Source organism: Spea bombifrons, chromosome 10, assembly GCF_027358695.1.
Source record: "Spea bombifrons isolate aSpeBom1 chromosome 10, aSpeBom1.2.pri, whole genome shotgun sequence".
Classification (NCBI taxonomy): domain Eukaryota; kingdom Metazoa; phylum Chordata; class Amphibia; order Anura; family Pelobatidae; genus Spea; species Spea bombifrons.
This window is the reverse complement of record NC_071096.1, coordinates 26,987,256-27,005,639: the sequence shown is the minus strand read 5'-3', so window position 1 is coordinate 27,005,639 and position 18,384 is coordinate 26,987,256. Positions and strand designations below refer to the sequence as shown.

Here is an 18,384-nt window from a genome sequence, read left to right as displayed (position 1 = left end):
TGGGGAACTTTCTATTTAAATTTTAACAAAGTAATACATTTCTGTCAGTGTGAAGGGTCGTGCGGCGTGTTTTTTTATTATTTAATACCACTCAGCACAGGTTTATGCCAGACCATATTCTGTTTTGTTTCTTAAGACGTAGTTTGGATTTGTTTCTGCTCATCTGATCTCCTCTCTGTCTTCCACTTCAGGAGAGTGATGTGGATGTGGCCGAACTCAGCGAAGCCCTAATGTTGATAAAGGTAATTCCGAGACGCTCCTTCCGTACCTGTGTCTTAAACTGGCCTGTCAGCCTTCGACTGGAATTTTATTGATGTAAAGCCAGCGAGAAACTCGGTGTTCTGCAAAAATACTCTTACATCTTTTGCATATTTTATAATTACATTGAAAATGAATTAACAGGGCAGATGATGGGTCTAGCCTTCCAACTTTGCATCGAACGATGTGCTCCGTTCTACTATACCACTAGCTTTTTAACCATGTTGATGCTGGTTCAATGTGCATCACATTAAATTGCTAGAAAGAGATTTATATGTATCATATAATGCGTATAATGTATTTTGAATATAAATGACCAATTGAACATACGTGTTGCACCTTTCTAGTTTGTGCATAATTAAACCAATTGCATGCATTGGAGATAGACCCCTTAATTGTGCAAATGATTGGTATCTTGCCGTCAAGAAATGTCGTATGATCTATGCTATGTAGTAGTATTAAGAAAACATCAACCAGCTCTGAAACATATCTGCTTTCAGAACCCTTTTTTGGACAGAATTTTTATGCTCACATATCACAATTACAGATGCTGACGCCAACCTTTTCCATGTGCCGCTCTTTTTACGTATGTTAATGGTTCCATAAGGCTTTTGTACTCAAGCTATTAAGTTTAGATGTGCATTTCTCATGCGTCTAAGACTTTGTCATACGTTTCTCAGCTTCCCTTCTCATATATATGCGTTGCTCTTCTTTTGTAAAGCAATGGTATTGCAGATCCCAGCCTGTACATTTGTGATCTATTTGGTCTAAGATGTTTGAGGTATATACAGGTCTTGGGACTCCCACTGAGATTAGATCATCGCTAGTCAAACTATCTAATTCTAGCATGTGCAGTTTGTCTTCTTAATCGGTTATGGCTTGGGAATGACTTTGAAAATGTGCGGCTGTTTTGGCAGTTTCACAATTACAAACAGACTGGACCAATAGCTGTGGCCAAGACGCATTCATAATATAGTCATAATTAGTTGGCATTAAATACAGCTTTGTTAATCATCAACATCTTTGATTCTCCATGTGTTATTAAGTGCTAGATTTTCCAGAACCTCAAGTCAACCTTTTCTTCTTCTTAACCCTTGTAATGTCTAGAAGAACAAATCGGCTAGAGCATCACTCTCTGGATTTCTCTACATAGGTCTTGGCCGGTTTGTGTTCAAGCATGTTTAACATGTAAGTGTAGCGATCATGTAACATATTTTGTAGGCACGCAAGCAGCAAAAGAATGGTGACCTGACGTTTTTGGGAAAAGTGGACGATGACGTCCACAAAGACCTGGAGAGGACATTGAGGGACCTGCAGGCAAGTCATGCAGAGACAGTGCAGGAATTGGAGAAGACCCGGAACATGCTGATAATGCAACATAAAATTAACAAGGACTACCAGGTAAGAGCATAGTAAGTGAGCATGAAGAAAAAAATGACCACTATAAGGGTTAAAACTAAAAATGTTATGAATGAGGCAGTGCAGGTAATCAAAGATACATAACAACAAAAAGCTGGACCATCTAAATGTTCTTACTTCCAGACTGAAGTGGAAGCAGTAACAAAGAAGATGGAGGGGATCCAGCAGGACTACGAGTTAAAACTGGAACAGTATGCTCATCTGCTGGACGTCAGAGCTGTCCGCATACGCAAGCTTGAAGGTACAAATGAATGACATACACACAATTTTATGTGCTCTAGTGAAATGATGAAAAAATCAGTATAGAGAGCACTCCAAGCTGAAAAATACACTTGGGCAGATTTACGTATCAATTCCACAAACCCCAGTTTCTTAAAATATAACACATTTTACATTTGCTGAATGCTGCTGGGAATCATCGTTAATGACACACAAGCAGCAAACAATAAATTGTCATATTCTGGGATAACCGTATACAATAGGATGCTTCTAGGATCATTGGAAATAGTTGTGCAGATTAGCCGATTGTCTATGGCTTGGGTAGACCTTGTTAGAGTTTCTGATAGAGTTTCAAGGTGAAAGCAGGAAGGTTTTGGGTTCACAGAAGCCAGTGTTTAAAGTATAAGTTGTTTTGACAAGCTTTTTACATTACTTCATTCTCCTTGCTATTTTCTAGCCCAAATAAAAGACATTGCATATGGCACCAAGCAATACAAATTCACACCAGACATCACACCAGATGATGATGTGGCCGAGTTTGATGAATCTCTGAAACTGGAGCGTGGCGAGAACCTCTTTGAGATCCACATCTCCAAAGCAGCATTCTCACCCGTGGCTGGCCGAAGCTTCGGCGATCAGGAACCTAGCACTTTTTGCACATACGCTTTCTATGACTTTGAACTGCAAACAACCCCCGTAGTACGGGGTATGCAACCTGTATATGATTTTACATCCCAATACTTGATCCGTGTTGATGATATGTTCCTGCAGTATATCCAGAAAAGCACAGTAAGGCTGGAGTTGCATGTAGCATTCGGGACAGATTATCAAACGGTGGCTTTTTGTCAACTTAATTTCCAAGAAATCCTGGAAAAAAGTGGACGTATATTCTCAAGTGCCGTGCTTGTTGGTGAGTGACACACAGATCAGTATGATTCACTTTGAGGGGAAGAAGACATCTGAATTCACATTACAGTCTCCATCCTTTTTTGTTGTAGGTCTTGACAATAGCATTCAGAATTATGGTACGCTGGAATACTGGATCAGGTTAAGAGTTCCCATGGAACAAGCTATTCGCCTCTACAAGGAGAGGGCCAAGGCCCTGGGCTACATAACCTCCAACCTCAAGGAACCAGAACTAAGCCAGGTATTAATGTCAGGGTAACAATAATTTAACATTGATATTTTCTGTACTTTATGACTTTGTAACCCTAATATTAGCTCTTTGTTTTATTGAACAGGTTAACCTCTCTTCCACAACAGAAAAGAACTTTAATGAGCTCTTCATCACCATTAAAAGCTGCAGCAACCTGAGTTCTGGCTCCAGCCCACAGCAGCCTAGTCCCTATGTGGCCTACACCTTCTACAACTTCTCTGACCATTACACACCCATTATTACAAGCAGCAACAACCCACAATTTGAAGACCATATGTCCTTCCCCGTGCCAATGACCAGCGACCTGGACCGCTATCTGAAATCCGAATGCCTTGCTGTCTATGTGTTTGATGATAATGAGATGAGTGATGCATACATTGGGAAAGCTTCTGTGCCTCTCATCTCCCTTGCCCATGACAAGTGTATTTCAGGTGAGACCTTTTCTTTTACAGCGCTAGCTACATTAGTATTTGTGAAGGAGGCCAGCTTAAATTGTTCGGCATCATGATATACGTGGCAGATTTGGTTCTGCATAGAACTAAAGTAATCTTTTCAATTAATAATTTAAGGTAGTTATGATCTATTTTCCGAGTATCCGTGATGTTTATACTTGGTGGCACTAGTGGGTATCTGTGCATGCCTGCACTTTTTTTAGTGGTTCCCCCTTGCACCTGGGATCAGGTCCAACCACATTATAATTTTTATTTATATAGCGCCAATAATTTAGGTTATCTGTGTTTTTCTTTTTCATTAGGCACATTTCAGCTGACAGATCGCAGTGGGCAAGCCAAAGGAACCATAAAAGTCACACTGAAATGGAAGGTGACTTATCTTCCACCCAGTGACTCCATCCTCAAAACACCATTAGTCGATGAATTACCGAAGGAAGTGCCAGCTCCTGTCAGACTATTGCAAGAAGAAGAAATACGGACTCCTACACAGAAACCAGAAGTGCCCGCTCCAATAGTAAGTGGCTGAGAGCTTATTACTTGGTCCTTCCGATTCACCTCTACAGCACCACTTTCTATTTAAGCATCAACCCATCACTGTCCTTGTTGGGAATGGAATTTGACCACATACATTATAGGACTATCTTTCCTATAGGATATAGGTAGTCTGTGAGCATTTTGATTATTTTTTAATGTTTTGCAGACGCCTATGCCGAAGCCCAGACAACGGAAACCTCCAGCAGAGAAAAAAGTCTCCTTCTTTGATACTAGTGTGCAAAACCTGGTGAGCACTCAGCGTTAATCCTTGACCTTTTGTCACAGATCGTTCATTGCTGTTATTTACTATTTACCCTTAAAGAGTGCGTGGCGCAAAGCTTTTTCATTGCTAGGTTAAATGTGTACCAATTGATCAGTCATTTAATTTGAAAGCCACAGAAGATGTTTCCCCACTGTTATGCTGAGCTTGGTGGCAATTTGTATAGAACAGTACATAATAAACCAAGTTCAACTGCCCTCGCTTCTTCTAACTATTGTTGTGCGGATCACAACTTGACTTTAACACTGGATGTATTATGTGTGATTACAGAACCCCATTGATCAAACTGTTGAAGAAGAAACCTCAAAAGTGTCAAAAAATCCAGTTACCATCTTAAATATTCCTGAGGTAAATTTAATTTTTTATAAATATATATATACATAATACAATCTCAAAAAAAAAGTCTGGGGTTACTTAGCTGTTTTCAGGGAAAGCAAGGCCATTTCTAGCTGTAACATTTTTGCAAAAGGGTTTTGTAATGATCGATTAGCCTTTATTGGATCAGCGAACACAACTTGTCACTGGGACACAGGAGTGATGGGACACAGGAGTGATGGGACACAGGAGTGATGGGAGTGATAAAGGCTTCTGTACACCTAGGAAGATATTCCATAAAAAAATCAGCCATTTCCAGCTACAATTGTCATTTACAACATTGTGCTGTATGTCTCATGTTATTTAAATGGGGTAAATCTGCTTTTCTTTCAAAAACAAGAAAATTTAAGTGAATTTTGAACGGTGTTGTGTGTAACTGGGGAACTGGGGTGGGGTTGAACGTTCTAGACAGTTATTCAAGTTAGAATTGTCTCTATTACTTGTGTGTGTATGTATGTATATTATATATATATTATATATATATATATATATATATATACACACATATACACACACACACACATATACATATACACACACACACAGGTCTTATCTGAGACTAGCACAGTGTAAGAATTGCTTAGAGATTTCAGTTTCAACTTTGATTATGATTTTTGTTTTTTAAATCCTGCGTGACTATTATTCAGTACTGAAAACACATATACACAAAAAAAAACGATTTTACAAAAGCTGACAATTCTCATGTTTCTTTTTAACAATCTTGTATTTCCAAAAACAAATCTGTTATTTGCTCCTTGTCAAGAATTTGACGCCACCATTTTTCTTAAGAGAAACAGCAGGTGCATATTATACCGGCTAGTCGGTTCTCGCCCACGTAAATGATTGCCTTTAGATCTTATCGTTTGCATAATTCAGGTGCGTAAGAAACTGCATTATTCTCCAAAAAGGGGTTACAAATCTTTTTCTTAAAGCAATATGTTTCGCGTGACAACACACATTCTGCAGCGCAGGTAGAACAAGAAACATCAGGAAAAAATGTGTATACAGCTTTAGGGATTCTATAAAACCCAAGAACACCTTTTAGGATCTTGTGCCTTTTTTGGATTATTTTAGTAACAACGTGAATACAGACTTGCGAGTGTATAGGGTCTTGGAGATAATTTGTACACTTAAATGTGCAACTATGTTTGGTATAAATATAATAGACCCCCTGGAACTCTGAGTTTAGTGCGAATGTATTAACATGTAGAGAAGTGGGATGTTTTATGTATCTCTATTGCAAGGATTCAGAATAGAGGCAAAGTATGACATCATAATACCTCTTTAATAGTTCTGTTCAATAAATATATTGATGAAAATGTTTTTAATGAACAATTAGGTCAATTTATAATAACGCTCTTGGGACCTTAGAGGTCTCTTTTTAGATGGGATTTCCCACGTGCCATTCCATTTGAAGAAGAGACCTCTGAGGTCTACATTTTTTCTTTGATGACCCTATAAAGGGGTATCACTGAACTAAAGACCACCTTCTCCCAGGCAAATACAACAAAGCATTCTACTAATTTATATGACCGTTATATGTAAAATGTGTTTAATAAAACGGAAACAATTTAAGCTTAAAGTGAGGTTTAATGTAAAGCCGTGTTATTTACATGTCCCGTGTCTCAGCACTTTTTATATGCCGTGCGGTTTGTGGAATTTAACGATGGTCTGCCTTTATCCCCTGGCATGTTTTATGCTGTAGATGGCACAAGATAAACCAGCACAGGACGGACAACTTGAAGATAAAATGAAGGAACCTCAGAAGGAGAAAGAAGAGTCTTCTCAGCTGTCAGATGGACAACTAGAAGCCCAGAGCTATGACACGTCAGAAGATGAAACGGAAATAACGGAAGATTTGGAAGAAGAAGGTAAAATGGAGAGTTTGGTTCACTCGCTACCAGAGACTCGCCTGACAGTGATATGCCGAGAGTTTTATCCTCATTCACAATGCGTACAGTATCTCTCTGTCTTCAGCTCACAAGATATGTTCCTCAGCAGAGGAAAATATTTCCTACTTAATAATTCTCCACAAAATATCAATTTAGACTATGCACGATTATCTACATGTATAACAGAGATAAGTTGATGCCGCAGATGGACATGCATTCAAAATAGTAATCTGGATTTGATTTTACTGATGAGCCTGCCTGTCGGCTCACCTTAATACATATTGATTCATCATCCAATTTAGTTTGATATATATTATGGATAGATGGCTTTAATATATATTTACTATAAATAGTAATACTACTAAGACACACCATAGCAGTAAAACAAACAGTGTCCACAAATGAAAGGATATACACAACAAGGCTTTGCCTGCCACGTAGTGGGATATCTTCTTGTATTAAGGATAAAGTCTCTATAAAGTTTCTCCAGGACCGTTGCGTTATTGCAAAGGTATCTTTATGCGTAATCTGTTGTCGGTGGTGAAGTCTGTAACTTTTTGTTTATCAGATCACGATGGGAAACAGACAACGGATGGAAACGAGTCTTCAGCAACCGATAGCGACGACTGCATTATCCCCTTCGCCAAGGATGTGAAGCCGGTGAGTGTAGTTAACACATTCGGAAATCACTTACATTATACATATATATATATATATATATATATATATATATATATATAATATATATATTATATATATATATAACAATCAGTTCTATTGAATTTATTATGCAAATTATGTATTATTCATAATAGCCCAGCTATTTCCTGATTTCTGCATAAATTATAAAATAACCCATTATGACAAAAATACACATGGGTAGTCAATCAAGGAGAAACGATATGGTGGGTATATACTCTATTGACCTGAACTGATGCTTAAAAGAGATACTTAATCAATGTAATTGATGCAAAACTTATTCTTATCCCCAAAATATAGAATTGCCTTGTTTTTAGCTTTTTTTCCCCCAAACAGGGTATTTATTTTTATAAAAGCTTTGGATTATGGATTCTGCTTTCCATAATAAGGGACATCCATTAACATGTCCAAATAAGCATAATTTGACTTTCCCGTCTTAGAGACATTTTATGGCTGCGTTGTGTTGTTGTGGCACGGCTCCCCCGCTGTGGCACAGTCATATAATTAAGCATCTCTTTCCGCCGATTGTCAAACAACATTTATTTATGTCAAACCATTAGAAAAGCCTGTGGGGAGGGAAGATCTAGATGAGATGGTCTGGATAAGCCAGTAGTTATGGTCTTCTCTAATCATCATTCCCCTCAACCCATTGAAAGCGCATAATACATTCATTTCATATAGTCAAATAACCAGAAATGTATAATGAATTGATTTTGTTTTAGGGCTTCCACTAAAACCTGATCCTCAAACCAGTCCAATTCATTTCCCTGTAACACTTCATGTGACAGCAGCTTAAATGTATTCTAACCATGTTTTTGATGGAGGTAGTGGTACCACCTCCCAGCAGAAGTGGTAGAGGTTATTGAAACATGCATGGGATAGGCGTACGGCTCAACGAATGTTCAGAGAGGTTCCCCTGTCCGTCTTTCTGTATGTATAGGCATACATTTTCGCTGGGTAGTTCCGAACATGGTAATCAAAAAGAGTTATATCAAAAGAGGCAACATAAAAAGTGATCTTATCACCATAGCAACCAATGGAATGGTCAAATCACTAAGTGATTGTTGGTTGCCATGGCAATACCGCCACTTTTCAAACTTTGCACCAAAATCGCTTTTACACGCTAACCCCCAAATATTATTATTATGTGATGCCACGATTCATATAAAAAATGAATCACCTGATTGAATGATAACCCGGATCCCCCTTATATCTGTTATAAGATAGGATGCTTCGTAAATGGAAAAGTCTATTCCTATCTTTACGTCTTTAAGCACCTGACAAATTCATTTGGAAAGGGACACCAGGGTCCCGGTTGAGTTTGTCAGGTTGATTTAAAACCATTTTGTTCATAAAACACTCCTATAATTCTGCCTTGCCATAACAAGCCTTTTCAGCGTCATTAAACTTTGAAATACTTGAACTGTTTTAAATATTTATGAGTCTTTTAAAATACTGAAGAGGAAAAATTCATCAAGATAAAGCAGCGCGTTTCACTCTAATTATGCCAGATATATGTAGCTTTCAGAATAATGACATTTATCTGACGCTTGGGATTTTAGGGGGATGTATTGTACTCCTCGCCGCAGTTCACCAGCTATGTGAATGTATTTCATTTGTTCTCCATGTACCGGGGAATTAAAATTCCAGCATAGCAGCGATGGGTATTGCGAGCGGCTAAAATCTATTTTAAAGGACTTCGGTGAAAGAGAGGCGCTAACAAAATAGTTACAGTGTATATCACGAAGTACTTAGGCCGCTGTAAGATAGAACGATACTGGGTCCTGAAGTAGAGTTTGTATTATGAAGGGAGGGGGAATGCAGAATGCAAAGGGCCGTCACAGCGATAACCTCACAGAATCTCAGGTTAAGCGTCAAGCTGACCCTTCTTGGAAGATCCACATCACGCGTTCTGACGTTGGTGAGTTGAGTTGTCCATCTGACCTACAAACTGATGCTTTATTCTTGAGCGTGAGCTCTTAAGTTTATTGACTGATACTGCTTAGTTTTTGCAACCTACTAATAAACCTTCCAGTGACTCAAAAGATCATCATCATGAGACTTCTCTTGGATGTGTCTCGGAAGGGCTTTACTCATCTCGTTCACCGGCCCCAGCATATTTACATGCTGAAGTAGACATACTATGAGAGTTGTGATGAGATAAGGCAACTGAGATAGATAAAAGGTACAAACAACCAATGAAAGTGCTGCCAGGTGATGTCCTTAAGAGAGAGCTGGCAATCAGTCCCATGTGAATGATCTCAGCAGATCTTCACATCTCTTTCGATAATAAAAGCTGTTATAGCCATGCCGGCCCAAGAATAAATCTGAAGCCTTTAGTTGAAGTTGTAACCTTTTATTGGGCCAATTTATTAAAAAAAGGAGTCAAATGACATAACTTTTTAGGATCTCACATGTCTCTTCTTCAAATGCAAACAACCCAATTTAGATTCCTTCCAAAGATGAGGCTTCTGAGGTCCTGAAAGCTCATTTACCTTTACATTCTATGTTGGCCCAATAAAAGACATCAACCTCAACTAAAGGCTACATCTTTCCATCTATTCCATTATAGATAAAGATTATAGAATTGGTCTTTTATCTATGCCTCGAGTATTTCATTACTAAAGATTTCCCAGTTTCCACTTGGCATTTCCCAGTTATACTAATGGGATGCTCTGTAGGTGGCAGCCCCAGGGGCTTCTCACTGAGTAAGTTTGCTCGCTCACATTCTTCCTAATAGGCGGTGATGAGAAAGTAGTGTCCCGGGCTTGCTATATTAAAAGTGAGCAACAAATACGATCGTCATGAAAGACACTATAATTCTTTAAATCTAGCCTTCGCAGTTGGGTTTGTACAGCTTTTGATTGTAGGTCTTTGCTAATGAAAGGTTATACAACCCTTTATACATAAACCAACCACAATGAATTTCAGTAGACATATCTATTGTGGTTTCTGTGTGTGTATACACTGCATGTTTATATATGTAATAAATCTGTAAATTATATGTTGTTCACATTTTAATTGAAAGTGGCATTTATTATTATGAGCAGTGAAAGAAAGGCTTTTGAATTTTTTATTTTATTTCCAGCAGCGAAGAGAACTTTTGCCACGGGGATAATTTTCAGTGTTGTCGAGTTTTAAATCATACTTAATGATTGAGAATCTGACATCTGACAATATATATATATATATATATATATATATCTTTATTTCTCTGTAGCACTGGCAGCGTACATTACATGTTATAAAGTATCGTTCCGCCATGGTGGAAATTTGCACCACACAGCTTACAATCTAGAAGCCAAAGCATGTGATTATAAGAGACCTTTCAACTTCAAATTATGTTGGACTTTTTTCCCCCACTCTAAAGAATACAAATACACAAGCCATGCTTATATTACAAGTTTGAGAAAAAGAAGCCCCCTTAGCTTAACTGCCGATGCTCATCACACACCGCCGGACCCCCGCTCGACAGCCTACAAGGATTGGGTCATTGACTGCTCGTGTCCTTGGCACGTACCCACGGCTTCTGATATTGGAGCTGAAGATGCCTACTATTTTGTGATATTCTCTACTGATTTTGTTTGGAAAAAGCACATTCCAATCACTAAACTTTTTGTTCTTTAATTTAGACGACAGTCTTTTCTGTACCCGATAGAAAAGATCTGTTTAATAAAAAAATAAAATCCTTTCTGATGACATAATACAGTAGAGGATACGCTGACGCCGAGAGGATTAAATTATTACACTTATCAAGACAACTAATGTGCGTTCATTTCTTTATCCATACGAGCACAAGCTGCAGGCGGCTATTACTGGAGAAGCCGCGCACGCTTTCATCATTTCAAATTTGAATATGAAAAGCACATTGCATTCGGAGTGTCACCTTAATGGCATTTGGCAGTCATTTGATTTATTAAGGTTTTAGTGTAATAAAATAATAAAAAAAAAAGGAAAACCTTTTAAATATTTCATCAAACTATGCTAATCGGGGTAATATTGCCAGCTGAAGGCTTGTACCTGTATGCAGAACGACAGAGAAATGTGGTCGGCCTAGTAAAATTTCCATGAACCTAGTGAATAATGAAAGACCCTTATTGAAATATTCAGATTTGGGGAGGGGGGTACGTTAGGGTACAAGATGAAAGGAAATGTCTCTTTTATAGGAGAGGAGAAACCGGCACACATCAAATATTCAGATGGCTTGACAGCTGTGAAAATTGTTGGTTTTTTTAAATTGATACTCGCTCTTAGCCTATATGGTAAATACATTTTCAAGCAAATATTCTTTAGGCGTGTTCCCATTTTAATAGTTGAAAGAGTCAAAAGAACACATCTGGGAATTTGGTAGGGCGCAAATAAGTTGGGATCGGGATATAAAGGTATTTGCTTTTTATTATTTTCTTTGCAAGATGCATTTTGTCGGAGCGGATGCATTAACATGGCCCAAGAAGAAAAAATACAGCTATTACAATAAAAAGCCTTCTGGTATATATATATATATATATATATATATATATATATATATATATATATATATATTCTAAGATGCAATAATTCTGGCTTTGGAACACCTGATAACTTTTGGAACTTGATGGTAAGCAGGCAATGCAACAAAGCATCAGAAACAACAAGTAGGGTGCTGGGTTGTGTAGCTAGAGGCATTAATAGCAGAGAGAGTATGGTGGTTATGCCCAGGACATGATGTGCCAGGTAGGCATATGGCTCCTGAATCTAAGACAAGACCGAGCAATGATTAAGGTCTGATTCTTTACATCCGTTCAAGAAAATGGCAGACTAGATGGGGTTCTTATCTGCCGTCAGATTTTTTTATATAACTTTAGTATTGTATTGCTAAAAATTACGCAGTTAGACAAAGACTTTAAGTGTTTCAGATTGGGGTAAGATAAGTATTTTCAACACATAAATCAATCAACCAAAAACGATGTGATGATAAGCACATGAAAAAGAAATTCACAGGTCCCTTTTGGTTTAGCTTATTTGTAAATGCCTTTTCCCAGATTTTTTTTGTTCCAAATGTTTTGAGAAATAAAAGAATAACTCTCGTTTAAAGCAGTCTTTAAGAACCAATCACAGCCCGACATTTAGATATCCTAGACTTTTCTGGTGAAATAACAGTTATTTGTAAATACGTTACGGTTAGTAGTCCTTGAAGGGTTGTTTGAAAAGCATCAGGGAATAGAAAGTAATTTCGAAAAATAAAAAGTAGAGCAGCTGAAATGTAGACCGCCTTCTGAAAATGTTCTTTTTATATCCAGTTAGTTTGCATCTATATATGTGAAACACATTTCACACAATATTCCTGTGGTACAGATAACACAAAATACGATGACAGCCAAGTTCTGTCTATTGCATGGTTTACAGAAACGTATGTGTCTGTTTAAGACACTATGGTGCACCTGCTAAGCAATGAGGCGAGATGAAAAAAGCTACCACACCTACACACATCAAAAGATACCACATCTACACACATATCAAAATCTACCACATAAATGCATGCATTTGGACAAGCCAACGTTTTGATTAAGAGCTTAAGTTGGCTAATAGCTTCATATGCCATTTGATTGTATGTCACGTACCGGGTCAATACCCGATGATGGTATTGCAGGAGTCACCGTGCAAGAGCGGAGAACAGATGCAGAGTAACCACACTTCCCTGTGTGTTGGGCCATCGGGATTGTGTGGCCGCATACCAGGACCGTGAAATAGCACCGGGGGGAGTATGCAGTACAGATAACAGGATATAGAGATATCTGGAGCCAAGAACAGAAAAGGTAGGACAAAGCTAGAGGAGTAGAAGCAGGTTGCAGAATGAGGAATTCAGGTTACAGGGACAGGCTACACAAATAAATACAGGACTAGCCTAGGACTATATGATAACTATTGGAGATTCCATCACATCTTATGGCCATAGTATGCTTAGCCCACCACTACGCCAAAGTACTTCAATATTTGGTGGGCCCTAACGTTAAACCCTGCCTACTGAATCACTAATAAGCTGCAACTAAACATTAAATCTATACACAGAACCAAAAAGGACATACCTTTAGACTGCAGACTGAGACAAACAGAACACACGGGTGGGGCACACCTTATAAAGGAAACAGAGCTGAAGCAAAGAGCAGGACTGGAATCAAGGAATCAGAAGAACAGGATAGAGCATACGGAAATCCAGGAATGGATTATAGCAAAGGGGAACTCTAGTGAGACTGGGAAATTCAGAGATATGCAGCTCCGCAGCCTGGATGGGGCCTGACAGTATACCATACATTCTTTTATGATTTCCCATTACAAGGAGAACCAAGAAAGGTTTCAACTCGCTCAAGACCAACCGCAACTGAAATCTAGATCGGTTGACTTACATTGGTACATGTTAATTAGGGTTGGAAAAATACATCAATAAAGAGACAATAAAGTTCAACCCGTTACACTTACACATTAGTCAAAACAGCATCCATGAGCCTAAGGTAATATGTAAAGGAACAAAGAGTGTAGTGTATGTCGTAACCAGTATTGTTCTTTTTGTTCTTTTTAGCCAACTGAAAGAATTTGCATTGAGATCATCTCCCTGAGCTTGGATGTTGGATCCGATGTTGTTAAGAATGACACCATCCAGAGATTGTTTGTAGAGTATAGATTCTGCAACTTGCCAACCGTGGAGACACCAGTTTCACTCCAGAAGCCTACCAAGGGGCAGAAGATCCACTACAACTACAGCAACGGTATTAACACGTGGAACGAGCAGGCGTGGGGAGGGGCAGTTGTGAATTTGAGTTGTTCTATTCATACTGAAATATGCTTATTCATGACAGTATCTATTCAAAATCTTCTCCATTCAAAACAGTGTTCTGCATATATGCATCACTGGTGTTGCTAATGAAACGATTTGAATTAAAACACATTTATTGTGCCACCTCCCTTATTTCTGATTTTATAAATTATACTACCCACAAGATTAAGAAGTGGTTGGCCATAGACAATTGAACTCGCAGTTTGAACGAGTCTCTCTTGCTATATATATTCTTGATGAGGTATCATTTAATTCTATCCTGCACCAGAATAATGCAGAATTCAGATTCCTTTGTTCCATTTCAGGGAGATCAGTGATAATAAGTAAATGTAATGGGATCACACTACGTAAATCTTAACCCCATGTGAGGAATTAGCTTGTACATCTAATATAACAGATTAATAATATATGGCTTAATAACTATCCGCAATATCTGTATCTTCTTTCGCCCCAATAGCTCCCATTTAATGAAGCCCCATAACAGAGTCGTTATGGATTATATTGTATTTGAGAATTATCTAAAACGCCTTCTGATTTCTTGTTGAGATATAATTGCGTGTGTTTTCTGCCTTCAGTGATTCATGTGGATAAAGAAAACAACCAACCGAGGAGAGACTTCATAAAGCCTAATCTGTGTGATCCAAATCTCAGCAATGCGAGGTACACCGGCTTGTGTAATTAACGATTCGACAGATCAAGCTAATTGACGGTAGCCCTATGGCTTTAGATATTTATATCACGTCGACGAGGGATATTCCTGATGTGTACAATGGTCCCGTCAAGATTTTACCATAACAAAAGGCATCAATCTGAATTGTGTATAACCAGAACTATTTGTTTGGTAATTAAGAGTGATTTGGTTAAAAGAAAGGAACGAACGGTTTTATCACAGAAATACGTGGCAACATCTTGCAAAGGTAGCACGTTGGTGATTTTTCTATCATGAAGTTATCTTCCTTCTAACCCTCCAAACTACCCAAAACACATATTGCAATATAAATCTGAGAAAATAGAGTTTTACATTTGATACCTTTTATTGATTCAGCAAAGAAAAAGATGTAAAAATTCTAAAGTGTAAAATGTAGAATTATGAAAAGTGAAAATACACTTTAGGTGAGTCTTTTTGGCTTTTTTTTAGCCATCTTTATCTTAGTTGTATTTACTACTGTAGATATTTGTGGCCGTCGCAGGGGCCTTTACAGAACGAATACTTCACCTGTTGGGGTAAAAAAGTAAAAACGTAATAGTAACCTGTCTAAATGTGACAAAAGCCAAAAGAAAAGGGGAAAGCCGGATGACCAGATATTAACAGCTGTTCCATTCAGTGTTTGTGGGAAGGTTGCGAGCCCCGCTGTGTTTTAATGCGTTATGTTTTATTAGTAACCTCCTCAGCAGTATCGTTAACATCAAAGGAATATTGTTTGCCATTCCCAGAGGAGAAGGCTGAGGAGAGTTGACTTTATTGAAATGTGACATTAATAAAACAGTGTTTTTCAGAATAGGAGACAATTTGGTTTTTACACAGACACAACCGGGACCCAATTTTAATATAACCTAATGAGGTTTATTGAGAGGCCTAAACCGGTTATCTTTACAAGCAGATCACAGCAGGATTTCTGGTGCCAAGAAACATCAAAATGCAGCCTCCTGCATTTTGAACACCGAGCCAGCCCAAAATGGGGCTTGATTGCCGCACAAGCCACAAATTCAAAGCATCTTGTGCTATGCACTACAATTAAGCCTTCTGGAGGAAGAATAAAACCTGGCCGCAGAGGCCGATTGCTGAAACACAACTTAAAGAGCGCATACATCTTTCCGAGTCTTAAAAGCGCGTCTTAAATTTCATAACCTACCAAGGGTGTGTGTTTTCCACATTTTACAGCGGAAGCAACATTTTACTGTGGTTAGTTGGGATCCAAATTCAGGTCGTACACGGGTTTGTGGGATAGATTCCCTATTAATCATTTTGTCAAAGTAAAGGGGGGAAAAAAGTTTATACTTCCAAAGTTTTATTGGGGGGGGGGTGGAACAGTACCCAGAGGAACAAGGAGTTTGCAATTTCTGGCTGCAGAAGGGTTAAATGTTCTTTTCAGACATTTTATGTTCTTCTAACCAAGAAAGAAAGAAAAGGTACAATAACCATTTCTTGACTATTCTAGTTCATGTAAGTGGATTGTGATCGAATGCTTTCCTTTCTTCATGCATTGTTTTTGTGCTGTGTGCCATTGGCTGTTATGACTCTACCCATTATGAGACTCGCTTTGAGTGAGTTCTGGAATTCAGAAGTTCATTTGATTCTTGTGCCTCTCTATTAGTGTGAAGTTTACTATAGTCAGCGACCCACCGGAGGATGAACAAGAGCTGGAATGTGAAGATGTTGGCTTCGCTCATATCAGCCTTCAGGAGGTCTTGCAGACTCGCAAGGATATCATCAACAGAAGCATCGAGAGTATGTTTCAGAGTTTCTTTTGTCCATGATAGACTGTTACCACCAGATGCAGAAATTGACATTGATGCATTTGAGAACTGGCTTATGTGACTCTGCCTTACGCTAAAATATATCTATTTATAACCTATTTTATGAAATGATACGGCTTTTGGATTTGTGGGAACTATCCCTAGTTATGTTAAAGAAATGCCCGGTGGTCACTGTAGGGCTATCAGCATATCTGGTAACTTCCCATGTCAGCTAAATGGATGTTCCCCGTCTGGGGATGCAGAGCAGGTAGTGGTGTTTTCTGCATGTGAGGGATCAGGCATTGAGTAGACATAGCCAAACACTGCTCTATCTTCTTGGAGATTTAAGATAGTAACCTAGAGTCCCAGGATAACACTCTTCAACTGAAGAATCCAGGCCAAACCCCATAAATTCCCAGGTATGATTACCAGCAAGCAGACGCGTTGCTGTAATGGAAGCAGGGAATTTCCCTCATCATTAAACTGGACATTATTAACCACTATTAAATGTTTTAATTCCTTCTCCAATGTTATTTTAGTTTTTTTTTAATCTGAATGGCCCACACTTGTAGATTGAATTTGATGGACTTCCGTGCGTTTTCAATCATAGCTCCTATGGGACATTTTTTTTATGGCTCGTCATGTTTCAGGAGGTGAAATAGTTTTTATATCCAGACACCAATAGGCGATTTCTATTTTTTATATTACTGCTGAAACCTGCAACCATTTTTCTCCCCTTCTTTCCTAGTTTACGACACACAGTCTGATGGGAAAGTAATCGGGAGGCTGACGGTGACCGTGGAGGCAGCTGTGGCTCTTCAATCCATCCTGGCAGATTAAGAAGAACCCCAGATAATCCACGCTGCTTTCTCTGCGTTCTCTACCTATGATGTTCAAAATGTTCCTAATAAAGTGGAGCATGACACAGATTCTCAGGCCACAGCTCGCGTTCTTAGTTTCATAATACATTCCTTATAACATAATACATAAAGTGATAACCTTCAAGGATAAAATCTCAGGTATAATATGCACCAGAGGTCATGGTAGTCTCTACGTTTATATAATACATACTAGATCTCCAAGGGGGACAATGGATCCTACGTGAGGTTTTACAATGTTTAACGATAAATGATTATTACAATACATTTATATTAAAAGAACATGTATAGAACATAAACCTTTATTGTTTTTATTAATAATGAGACACTATTTTCAATATGGACGACACCAATTTATTTTCCTACATTGAGTAGACACACAGTGCCAGTCGGGTCAATCAGAAACTTGTTTACTGGCATTAATGTTATTTTTAGTATTGTTTTTTTTAAGTGATGTTTTGTACTGTTGATTTGGACAAATTGTATCTTTAAATTGTTGTATTTTGCACAAACCTGGTCCAATAAATCATAAAATATTTTTGTTTTTCACTTAACGATGGTGAATGAAGTCTGTTCCTAGATGATGTTGAATATTCTACAGAATGGGATAGGTCTTTGAACGTGGTTTTGAACGTGGATATTCTGGAATTCCGCTATGATTTTGCATGGAGTAGAATTGCAGCGACCGTTTATTAGTAAATTTGGTATGAAAGTGCATAAAAGCTTCATGGTGCGTTGTGATTGGCATTTGACTGGGAACGCCTGCTGTCTTTCTGGTAATTGAGGTAAGATCTCAATACAGAGGGTAACAGTCTAAGGAGTAGCCTGTTCATAGCTAGTGAATAAGTGATCACCGAAGAGGATGAAGAGGCAGAAAAAACACTTGGTTATTACTGAAAATATTACTGAAATCAGGTCAATGAGTTGGTATGCAGACAAAATTTGGCATCTGTC

The 18,384-nt window shown here is 38.3% G+C and overlaps 1 protein-coding gene across 2 annotated transcripts in view; it reads left to right on the top strand.

Annotated features, from left to right (window-relative positions):
* RPGRIP1L (RPGRIP1 like) overlaps positions 1–17,482 on the top strand; it is a 33,931-nt gene extending 16,449 nt beyond the window's left edge. For both annotated transcript variants that reach the window (XM_053449140.1, XM_053449139.1), the window contains exons 12-26: positions 192–242; positions 1,480–1,659; positions 1,801–1,918; positions 2,354–2,806; positions 2,895–3,043; positions 3,138–3,483; positions 3,807–4,018; positions 4,205–4,285; positions 4,589–4,666; positions 6,399–6,564; positions 7,154–7,245; positions 13,841–14,027; positions 14,671–14,755; positions 16,411–16,544; positions 17,301–17,482. In XM_053449140.1, coding sequence (XP_053305115.1) covers positions 192–242; positions 1,480–1,659; positions 1,801–1,918; positions 2,354–2,806; positions 2,895–3,043; positions 3,138–3,483; positions 3,807–4,018; positions 4,205–4,285; positions 4,589–4,666; positions 6,399–6,564; positions 7,154–7,245; positions 13,841–14,027; positions 14,671–14,755; positions 16,411–16,544; positions 17,301–17,392 — 2,424 coding nt within the window. In that variant the 3' untranslated portion in view covers positions 17,393–17,482. The remainder of the gene's footprint in view (positions 1–191; positions 243–1,479; positions 1,660–1,800; positions 1,919–2,353; positions 2,807–2,894; positions 3,044–3,137; positions 3,484–3,806; positions 4,019–4,204; positions 4,286–4,588; positions 4,667–6,398; positions 6,565–7,153; positions 7,246–13,840; positions 14,028–14,670; positions 14,756–16,410; positions 16,545–17,300) is intronic.
* Positions 17,483–18,384: the final 902 nt, after the last annotated feature.